The sequence below is a fragment of the Sinohyriopsis cumingii genome, chromosome 1 (assembly GCF_028554795.1).
Source record: "Sinohyriopsis cumingii isolate HCF-2022 chromosome 1, ASM2855479v2, whole genome shotgun sequence".
NCBI classification, from domain to species: Eukaryota; Metazoa; Mollusca; class Bivalvia; order Unionida; family Unionidae; genus Sinohyriopsis; species Sinohyriopsis cumingii.
The window spans coordinates 20,463,253-20,475,289 of NC_142961.1; the positions used below are offsets into that span (position 1 = coordinate 20,463,253).

Sequence of the window (12,037 nt, forward strand, 5' to 3'; positions counted from 1 at the left end):
CCGCCTTGAAATAACCGTCGACAAATACCAGCTGCTTCATTAATAATTTCTGGAGAATTATTTCCGGCTAGTTTTCCTCCTATGAGAACTTCTAGTCGTTGCAGGTCATCGAGAATATTGTTAGGACAAGTAATAAGACCACTTCCTGTAGTAAAACAGCTACAAGTAGCACCGGTACCAGGTACATCTTAAAATTCTTCCTCCTCAATAAGAGGTGGAGCGAATGAAGTTTTTTTTTTTTTTTAATGATAAAATATCTCCTGGTAACGGATGTTTCTTTATCTCTTCAACTTCTTTTTCAAACTGTTTGAACTTCTCCTTGTATTTACCATTGATTCTTTGTATATTTTCAAATTCTCGAAATACAAAAGGAATCCATTTTTCTTCTGAAACATCAGCGGTGTTTGGATCTAATAATTTATCACGAACTTTATATCCGTAAGCGGCAATCACCCTAGAATTCTCCTGAAGTTGTATATGACCCTCTTGGGTAAATGGAGCTGGTGGTTTTGAAAGGTGGTTTTGATTCTGACGTAACAAGTTACTTCACATCACTGACCTCCTTGCAGACTTTATCAATACTATCATTTATTTGTTGCATTTCTTCACCGACGGGTGGAGGTTGATCTGCAGCTATCTCACTTGGAAGTTCTTGTAAAATCTTTGTTTTCTTAGTCCTCGTTACTATTTTTTCAGTTTGCTCAGCAGTTTGTTTTATTGATGGAAGAAGACCTTCAGTAGCCGTTGCAACTCTTTCAGTAACTGTTGTGATATGCTTAATAATTGTTCTGTGCCTGTAGCAAATTCAACTTGTACTTCTTGTCCCGCTTGTAGTTTTGTTTAACACGTCTCTCAACGGAAGATATTTCTTAATTGCTTCGAGTCGTTCTCGGGCTAATCTAGCTGTGTAAGATTCCTGCGCTGGTGGTATTATCTGATATAATTTTATTTTAATTGATAGCAGCAACAAGGGTGGTGTCTCGGCACCCCAAGTCACCACCTCGATCCTTTTATGCGATTTTTTGTTGTTGCGATTTTTAGGAAGGCTTTTTTTTTTAACGATTTGAGAGTAAGTCAATTAGAGGCTGTTCGCCCTCAAGCTCAGTCAACCCCGCCTGGATTTATAACAATAAACTTACATTGACCCACGATCGCGCTATCGTATAGGTCTTGATAAAAAATTTAATTAATAGAGTAGAGAGAGCGAAGTCTCATACTCGGCACCCAGTCACCGCTATCCCTTTTTTTGTTGTTGCGATTTTCAGTAAGGTTTATATTTGCAATTCGAGGGTGAGTCAGTTAGAACCTGTTCGCCCTCTCTGCTGCTCGCATGTCAACTACCCCAGACACGAGGGAACGGGAACTAATATGAAGAATACCCCCAGACCTAAAGGAAACGAAACCCACTTTTCCAATACCCCTGCAAATGCGGTAATGCAGACTCGATTGACTAATACCCTTAGACATGATTCAAGAAAAGGAAACTCACAACAAAAATGCCCTTCGAAAGGCCTGCAAAAGAGCAACAGAAAAACCCATATGGTGGAAATGGACAAACAGAGCAACAACAACAACAACAAAAAAAAAAAACAAGGGGTCAAAACTTACAATAAATAAGAACCTACCCATACTTACCTGTAGGACTAACACCATTTTATTTTTATCAAAAATAAATAAATAAATATACTTTTGGAAATTGTATAACCTTACATAAATAAAGGAGAAGACTATATTCTGCTAAAAGAGGAACATCAACAAATAAAGAAAAATGTGGATCCTTATTCATATGCAGCCTCTCAGTCTGAAGTACTTAAGATATAGCGAGAAAATGACACACAATTAACACTCATCTAAAACAAGAAGTTTCTTTTAAAAATATACATTACACCGTTTTTATTTCGACAAAATTCAAACTTTCTTTGTAATTTAAAACAAACTATTTAAAATCCAAGCAAACCTCAATAATTTGGGGAAAAAATGTCCAAATAACTAAAACTATAACTATATGATAAGACAACTTGGGAATAATTTGATAATGTCTGCCGTCTCAACATAGAAATATATAGCACACACACAATATAGCAAACATATATAGCATACACGAGACTAATGAGATCTTTGGCAAAGATCACCAAACAAAAAAGGGAAGCAATTCCGACACTGGGGACTAAAACCAAGAGTCGGATGAACATCACACTAGAGATATAAATACCCAATCAAAAACTCTAAATTTGAAATTTTTTTGATTGAAATTCTATAATAAAAATATACAAACATACTTTATGGAGATACATAAGCAAATAACAACACTTTTAATTTTTAAAAACATTGAAAATGCGGGGATTAAAAAAAAAGGGGGGGCATCTGTCTGGTGCCTCCCTCCTCAAAAAAAAAAAAAAAATGAAGACACTACTGGCATTAAAGATGAAAATTAATTGTATTCTAGTGGACACAAATGGTTGATATTGACAAGGCAAATTACGTTTGTCTCCTTTTGATAAGACATTTAAAGCGAACTTATGCTTCAATATTTTTGTAAGCACAAAGTATGGACAAGTAATAAATATACCTAAAAAGAATCCAAGGTAAAAATGAACTAACAACATTAGAATGATTTAAATTATGTATTTTTCCCTTCAATTTATTGACCTCAATACTTTTATTGCACCTCTCAACATTTTATAAAACCAATATAGATTAAAAGCATCTAAAACTAGACATGGAATATACATAATTAGCATAATATGGCCAAGTCTAAGTGCTTCCTCTGTTCCCGTCACTAGCCAAATCCGATACCAGTACCAAGGCATGGTAAGAATCCGGGACACGAAAAATATTATCAACATGCTAATTCCATTTATTAAGACAGCCTTGCTATTTTTGGGATATCCAAGAGTATCTAGGTACCACCTGGAACGAGACAAGTTGAAAATGAATAACAAAAAAAAAAAAAAAAACGAAAAAAAAGAAACAGCACGTTGTAGAAATTTTAGTCGAAGGTCCTAATCACATCAAAAGAATGAGAGAAATAGACATAATTTAAGCAAAGGATAAAATAGTGTGAAAAGTTTATTTTGAAAAAGTAAGTTTAAACTAAATTCCTATGTACAATAACAATATAAAATCCAAATTATTATAAGTCATTTTAAATTTAAATCATATGTACACTCAATAATATATATTTTAAAAAATGATTACAAGTTCATATGTTGAGTTTTATTTTTTATAAATATTACCTAAAAGAAACAGGATATTATCTAAACAAATTATGGGGATTCCTTTCTCAGAGTTTACGCGGTGATTGAATAACGTCTAAATTTTGCAAAGATATGTATTGTTTAACGTCGGCATGATTTAAAACAACAAATCAACATAAGATCTAATGAGCTTTTTACCGAAATAGTTGCTTTATTGGCAGGAGGCATTCCTTTATTGCGTAATAATAATAATAATAATAATAATAACTAAAAGAAGGAGATGGCGATGATAACGATGATGATAGTGCGATTATGATTACAGCAGCAAAAGTGATAATGAGGAGAAGGAATAGAAAAAGAAGGAAGGGGTGGGAACGAGCATCATGATTTTGATGAAGAATGTGATAATTTGGGAATCGAAACACTGAAAGATCAGATAAGGTTTGAAAGCTTGGCTCCATGTGTCTATTATAACAAGTCATGCATACTTCAAGTGCCTGCCCTTGTCACCAAGAACTGTATATGAACTTGTATGCTCTGTTGAGAGGCTTGTTTAGTTATTAAAGTACCACAGGATTCTGCGGTAACGTCTCATTAGTTATTAGGGCGCATCCCGTTAGAGCGCGAAGAATTAGTATCACTAGAGCGAAAAATGAAAAACATATTTGTTAACTGTAACTTTATATTTATTTTAAATGGGTTGATTCAGAATGAAAAACACATTTGTTAACTGTAGCTTTATATTTATTTTAAATGGGTTGATTCAGAATATGGTTAATACCAGTTATCAGTTCAATAGCATCAATGATCCCATCGTTGTACATTACCGTCAGTCTCTGAATGCGTTTTTCAGTGTTCAGATATTTCTTGTTTGGACGTACCACTTCTTGTCCTGCAGTGATTTGCAGTCGTGTAACGGCGGAACTTGCCTGCTCGTCACGAATTGCTGTTAAGTAGACGCCAGATGTTCGGATGATGTTTGTATATATATATATATATATATATATATATATATATATATATATATATATATATATATATATATATATATATATATATAACATCAAACGTGATGGCAATTCAATCTTGTTGAACTTAATTATTGTCTCCTCGCCCTATTGTGAATGCGCTATAGTGAGATTTGTTGCGCCCTAATGGGATTAGCCCTAATGAGAAAGAAAAAAATTTCAGCGCCTCACTAAGCGGCGCTCAAATGGGATGCGCTCTAGTGAGACCAAACCGATTGTCCTTTGATGTTCACTACTTTATCTTCCTTATGACTGAACCACTTCCTATATTTCTTGGTCAACCTCATGTGTAACGGCTAAAGTAAGTTTCTCGTGCATTTTTTTATTTATTTTTTAAATCCACTCTGGGCAAGCACGCTGAGTAGAAGGATGGGCATACTAGCTGTTCATTAACATAACGCGTGTCGATTGCAAACCTTGGTTCAGTTCGCATGTCTTCGTTAGATCGACAACGCGTCCATTTTCTTCAACTATTACTGGCTATAGCAATTCCGGTTCTTTCCGGTTTCCATTGTTTGGAAGCGAGTATCATTTGACCCAATTAGCCACCGGTTTTATTTGTCGTACACAAAATCCATGCCTCTCCATACAATGTTCTCCTTTAAAAGCTGTTAGGACGTGTTTGTGGCCTTGCTTAGTTTCATCTTATGTTGTTCTACCCTGGTGGTTTTATGGTTCACTTCTGGTCAAGCAGAAAGTCTGGTTTCCCTTGTGTCCATGTTGCATGATAACGATTTTGACATTGCTTTTGTCACAGAGGCCTTATTTACTCAGTTTTCCTCAATCGTGTTGTTATTGCGAGTCCTTTCTATAGTTGTATGTTTCAGGATTTGATGTTTGGAAGCGTTTTCTGACTGTACCTTATTTTCAAGTATGTGAACCTGAAGGAAAGTGGAATTCATATTCATCTGGTCTACCGACCTCTGTGGAGATGCTGATTACTTACTCCATTATTATTATTATTGTTGTCGTCGTTGTTGTTGTTGTTGCAAATGCATCCTTATAAAATTAGACAGACTACAAAATAATCTAATATCTTAAGCTACAAAAAAGCAAGAACAACTTATAATAAATTAATAACACAACGCCATTGCTGTCAAAACCCTACATATCCGTATCAATTTACACAAATGCAATAGACACCTCATAAGCGTGCAAATTTAACTTTCGCTTCTTTTTCTTCTGCGGTTGGCTTACCGTTGATTTACGAACGGCGTCGAAGATTCTGCCAGTAGGCGAATCATGCCAAAATAAGTCAGAACACCATAACTCTGGAATAAAATAAAATAAAATAAAATCAAGATTTAAAAGAAAAACAAGAAAAGATGAGTGGTAAATGATGCATGTAAAATATCGGGAGTCTCTTGTGTGCTTCTTTAGTATTAGCTTATACTGATGTTTATACAATAATCACAAACATTGCATTTTCTAGCAAAGCTTGTTTTTTTTTGCCGAGAGATTCATTTGTACATTGGCAGGAGATGAATTTAAAACCTCAAAATAAATCGAAATGATTTAAGTGTGAAGATTGGGAAAAGAAAACTCTGCTCGAAATAGGTGTGTTTGGTCGAAAATTCTGAAGAGCTATCTGATTACAAACCACTTCGACCCTTATACACACGCATATTTCTGTAAATAGTGCCAAAGACAAGTTGATTATCTGTCATATAATTGTATCATTCAATTTTATCAGGTAAGTACACAATGAAAGCGTTACACCCAATCCAAAGTAAATACTCATTTTATTAGGTAAATACACAATGAAAGCGTTACACTAAATCCAAAGTAAATACTCATTTTATTAGGTAAGTACACAATGAAAGCGTTACACCCAATCCAAAGTAAATGGTCTAAGTTATCTGTCATATAATTGTATTACTCAGTTTATTAGGTAAGTACACAATGAAAGCGTTACACCCAATCCAAAGTAAATACTCAGTTTATTAGGTAAATACACAATGAAAGCGTTACACCCAATCCAAAGTAAATACTCATTTTATTAGGTACGTACACAATGAAAACGTTACACCCAGTCCAAAGTAAATACACAATTTGTTAGGTACGTACACAATGAAAGCGTTACACCCAATCCAAAGTAAATACACAGTTTATTAGGTAAGTACACAATGAAAGCGTTACATCCAATCCAGAGTAAATACACAATTTGTTAGGTACGTACACAATAAAAGCGTTACACCCAATCCAAAGTAAATACACAATTTATTAGGTAAGTACACAATGAAAGCGTTACACCCAATCCAAAGTAAATACACAATTTATTAGGTAAGTACACAATGAAAGCGTTACAACCAATCCAAAGTAAATACACAATTTGTTAGGTACGTACACAATAAAGCGTTACAACCAATCCAAAGTAAATACACAATTTATTAGGTAAGTACACAATGAAAGCGGTACACCCAATCCAAAGTAAATGCACAATTTGTTAGGTACGTACACAATGAAAGCGTTACACCCAATCCAAAGTAAATACACAATTTATTAGGTAAGTACACAATGAAAGCGTTACACCCAATCCAAAGTAAATACACAATTTGTTAGGTACGTACACAATGAAAGCGTTATACCCAATCCAAAGTAAATACACAATTTATTAGGTAAGTACACAATGAAAACGTTTCACCCAATCCAAAGTAAATACACAATTTGTTAGGTACGTACACACTGAAAGCGTTACAACCAATCCAAAGTAAATACACAATTTATTAGGTAAGTACACAATGAAAGCGTTACACCCAATCCAAAGTAAATACACAATTTGTTAGGTACGTACACAATGAAAGCGTTACACCCAATCCAAAGTAAATACACAATTTATTAGGTAAGTACACAATGAAAGCGGTACACCCAATCCAAAGTAAATGCACAATTTGTTAGGTACGTACACAATGAAAGCGTTACACCCAATCCAAAGTAAATACACAATTTATTAGGTAAGTACACAATGAAAGCGTTACAACCAATCCAAAGTAAATACACAATTTATTAAGTACGTACACAATGAAAGCGTTACAACGAATCCAAAGTAAATACACAATTTATTAAGTACGTACACACTGAAAGCGTTACACCCAATCCAAAGTAAATACACAATTTATTAAGTACGTACACACTGAAAGCGTTACAACCAATCCAAAGTAAATGCACAGTTTATTAGGTAAGTACACAATGAAAGCGTTACAACCAATCCAAAGTAAATACACAATTTATTAAGTACGTACACAATGAAAGCGTTACAACCAATCCAAAGTAAATACACAATTTATTAAGTACGTACACACTGAAAACGTTACAACCAATCCAAAGTAAATACACAATTTATTAGGCAAGTACACAATGAAAGCGTTACAACCAATCCAAAGTAAATACACAATTTATTAGGTACGTACGCACTGAAAGCGTTACAACCAATCCAAAGTAAATACACAATTTATTAGGTAAGTACACAATGAAAGCGTTACAACCAATCCAAAGTAAATACACAATTTATTAAGTACGTACACAATGAAAGCGTTGCAACCAATCCAGAGTAAATACACATTTTATTAGGTAAGTGCACAATGAAAGCGTTACAACCAATCCAAAGTAAATACACAATTTATTAGGTACGTACACACTGAAAGCGTTACAACCAATCCAAAGTAAATACACAATTTATTAGGTAAGAACACAATGAAATCGTTACAACCAATCCAAAGTAAATACACAATTTATTAGGTACGTACACACTGAAAGCGTTACAACCAATCCAAAGTAAATACACAATTTGTTAGGTAGGTACACACTGAAAGCGTTACAACCAATCCAAAGTAAATACACAATTTATTAGGTAAGTACACAATGAAAGCGTTACACCCAATCCAAAGTAAATACACAATTTATTAGGTAAGTGCACAATGAAAGCGTTACAACCAATCCAAAGTAAATACACAATTTATTAGGCAAGTACACAATGAAAGCGTTACAACCAATCCAAAGTAAATACACAATTTATTAGGTAAGTACACAATGAAAGCGTTACAACCAATCCAAAGTAAATGGTCCAAGTTCAGACAAGAATATTCAGCTTTAAAGTTTAGGAAAATTGCCACTTTTTGAAGTCTTTTGATAAATATATATATTTAACTTTTATATATGATAAGTGACACAGATATAAAAAATATATCGCTTATTGTCTGAGTATAGATCTTACACATTATGGAAGCTATATTTTTTCTTTTAATATTAGCAATAAGTTTTATTTCTCTTCGAATTATTGGAAGAAAATTTACAATATATTGACGTTTTTCTCATATGGACGGTTATGTCAAAATGACACAAATAGACTGTTTTTATTTCAGAACTGCGGTAAATCTTAAACGTCATAGCATAACTGAATAAGTTTTGAGCAAAATCAGATCAAAATAATTGTACAGAAGGCATGATTTTTACTTTGTAAGTATTAATAAACTTGTTCTGTGTTCTTAATTAGATACGGTGAAATTGATAAGCAACCAACACAAAAACGTTTTGTTTGGATGTTATAAGCTATTCGTCGACAAGAATGAAACTGAACAAACAAAACAATTAGAAAACGTCCATAGTGAATATATAGGGCTTTTATGAGATTTCAATATGGTATTACATCGCATAAACGTCAAATAGACGTATCATTTATACAATTTAACTATGCTTTTTAAAGTGTTGTAGTTGCTGATGCGACGTGCAGAGGATGCGCCATTTGCAGATTTTGATTAATTTGCATATATAAATACTAAAGAGTAACCATTTTATTGAATTTTAAAAATTTAGTAAATACCATAACTTTTATTTAAAAAGTTAATTTATGACAATATTTCCAACACTTTTGTCTGTGCAAATAAAAACCATCAGCGACGCAATAAAACCATAGTTTGATCATTTTTCTTGGACTATGCTGATGACAGACGATTGAGATATTTTGAAGCTAGACATTAAACAACAGAAAAAATATGTAAAAATTGTTTTTTTCCTGTATTGACCAAGATATATACCCATCCTACACTGATCCATTTTAAGGGTCATACAGTGCAAACTGAAATTTTAGTATCGTATTTAAAGCGAGGATAGTTGAAATAGTTACAAGACGATTTTGAAAATTACTTAGGATTAACACTTCAACTTTTGCATTTAATACATGGGCTGTAATACAGTTGGAACGTGTAATCTTGCTACATTAACCTTTCACCAGTATCTGAGGAGACAAACTGAATCCGAAGTTGAAGTCTGAGGGTTAAAGCCATTTTCAAAAAGTTTCAACAATAATTGTTTTTCAACTAAGAGAATCGTATTTGATGGTTATTCATTCACAATTTATTGATTTATAGACGATGCACCCTCTACCCATAAACAAGTTAAAGAACTCCTTGTAAAATATATATGCAGATATAGAGCAGCCGCACCTCTGAGTATCTACTGAAAAACTTGTCGGGTGTTGTCAGTTTTTGCCAGATGAATTTCTCCATGATAAACTGGGAAAACTGCATGTGTGTTAATGTCTAGCCAGTGAAAAATAAGACCAACAAGCGATACAGAGAGATTTCATAAAGATGCCTTATCCGCTATCCACTAGCCAATAATCAGTAATTGATTGACATTCGTGGATAGGTCAATTACCAAATAAAGGCATTGAGAGAAGAAAAAAAAACTTTATACGACGATAATGGAGGTGAGGTGGGAATTATCCACTGAAGATTCATGTCTGGCTATCGGGGTGATCTTATATGTCCATCATGATAGCCATTTGACGACCTATTCATGTATAACATTTTTGTTGTTGCTTTAAATAAAAATGGTTCCTTAGTGTGTAAAAAATAACCAAATCTGTGATTCATGTCTTACCTGATACCTGACAGCAGAAACGTATATGTAAGTGCTGCTCTGTGTGTGTGTGTGTGTGTGTGTGTGTGAGAGAGAGAGAGAGAGAGGAGAGAGAGAGAGATTTTGTGTCTTTTTTAGCTATAGCAACATACCATGATAAAAACATATGCATACATAGAAACAGCGTGATGAAGAAGAAATGTCCAGAAACCTTCCATTTTGCAGTAAACGACCATGACTATGATGTCTGAAACAAAAGGAAACATTAAAACGTTAAACATTCTGCGACTTCGATTGAAAGAGAAGCAAATTCCTTTAAGCCAAAATAGTTATTTTTAGGGCCAGTACACATCTTATTATAACAATTAATCACAACTGACCAGCGAGGTCCATCAAAAATGCTAAACCGAGTCAAATGTAACCAAAGCAATGGAATGTTGGATAGGAGGGGCGACCAGACAGCGTAATCGGAATTAGTTACAGCCAGAAAACAGTTATTAGCATCAGTCTAAACAGTGAATTATTCAGTTTTCGTAGAATAATCTTTAAATGATATCTATCAATGTAATAATATAACAAATAATATAAATCATGAATAATTTATTGTATCTGCAATATGTGTATATATATATGTATATATATATATATATATATATATATATATATATATATATATATATATATATATATATATATATATATATATATATATTAAAGAGAGAGAGAGAAATAATTAATAATTTTCTTCGCTAAACTAGTACCTGTGTGTTATAAGGCACGGGCATTGACTATGGTCATACTATGAGTAATCAAAAGCAGATCATACATGAAAACATTTGTATAAACTCATTCGCTTCAAAACAATTTAAGAATTGGGGTGGGGGTGGAATTACATATTAGTAGTAATATAAGGCGATCGTGGTTTATACGAGAAATTAACATGTGAAAAACACTTGGGAGTCTAACGGGAAATTAACATTGGAATGCCACTATGGGGTTCAAAACGTGTATGGGGTCAATGGTAACAGTGTTATAAGTGGTTGCTCTCATTGGCGTGGAGATACAGTAACTTCATTCGACTAGTTGACCTCAATACGATCTACTCTTGGTAAGTATCGGAATATCTATGTTAAACTGTGCTATAGGTTTAACATGTGTGCGACTCTAGAGTCAAGAGTGTTTAAAGAGTCAATTATGTTTAGAGGGTCAGAAAGTGTTTATGGGGTCAGATGAGAAGGGTAATGGGTAGGGTTTTTAGGATGGATTTGAAAACAGAGACAATACATACACAAAACAAAGACAAAACTTGGAGCTGTCAATATACAAAAGCAAACACATACACACAATACAAAACGCTTTCTTTACTCTTCTTACACCAACTATCAATCCAAAGTGTCAAGGGTTGAAAACAAACCGAATATAATCTCACAGATCAGCTATCCATCATACCACAAAATATTACCCATCACACCATCTATACCATTCAACATCCCCTACATATACTATCCAAAATGCCTGGTGTTTACTTATAGTTAAAATAAAAAACAAGACCAAGGCGAAAAATGGGAAATAAAGAAAGGGTGTATCTTTTTTAGGCAAGTGAGTGGCCCTGAAAAGGGTTGTTTGGAGTTCTTCTCTTGTGGGAAAATTTTATGGAAAACCATTAGTATACATTTATAGCCTCAACGTGTTTAAAAATACTTTGGAAAAAAAAACCTATTATCTATTTATAGCCTCAAAAAGTAACAATGTTACAATTGGCCAACCTCAATGGTGCGTGACTTAATAACACTGTTGGAGGTGACCTCAATACGCGCTAATGCAGGTAAGTATGAGGAATGCTTTGTTAAATGGGCTATAGACTTAATATGCGGGGGACTGTATGGCCACAACACGGCTTATACGGTCAAAGGGAAGGGTAATGTTAAAGGGTTTTAAGTTTAAATTGTCAAC

At 33.7% G+C, this 12,037-nt stretch overlaps 1 protein-coding gene across 4 annotated transcripts in view; it reads right to left on the bottom strand.

Annotated features, from left to right (window-relative positions):
- Window positions 1-2,293: 2,293 nt before the first annotated feature.
- LOC149806524 (TLC domain-containing protein 4-like) overlaps window positions 2,294-12,037 on the bottom strand; it is a 31,018-nt gene continuing 21,274 nt past the window's right edge. For 3 of the 4 annotated variants that reach the window (XM_089975376.1, XM_089975295.1, XM_089975216.1), the window contains 3 exons: window positions 10,237-10,331; window positions 5,423-5,496; window positions 2,295-2,910 (listed from right to left, as the gene is read on the bottom strand). In XM_089975376.1, the coding sequence (XP_089831502.1) occupies window positions 2,637-2,910; window positions 5,423-5,496; window positions 10,237-10,331 (443 nt within the window). In that variant the 3' untranslated portion in view covers window positions 2,295-2,636. Of the gene's footprint in view, window positions 2,911-5,422; window positions 5,497-10,236; window positions 10,332-12,037 lie in introns of all 4 variants that reach the window. The other variant, XM_089975139.1, reaches the window with a different exon arrangement.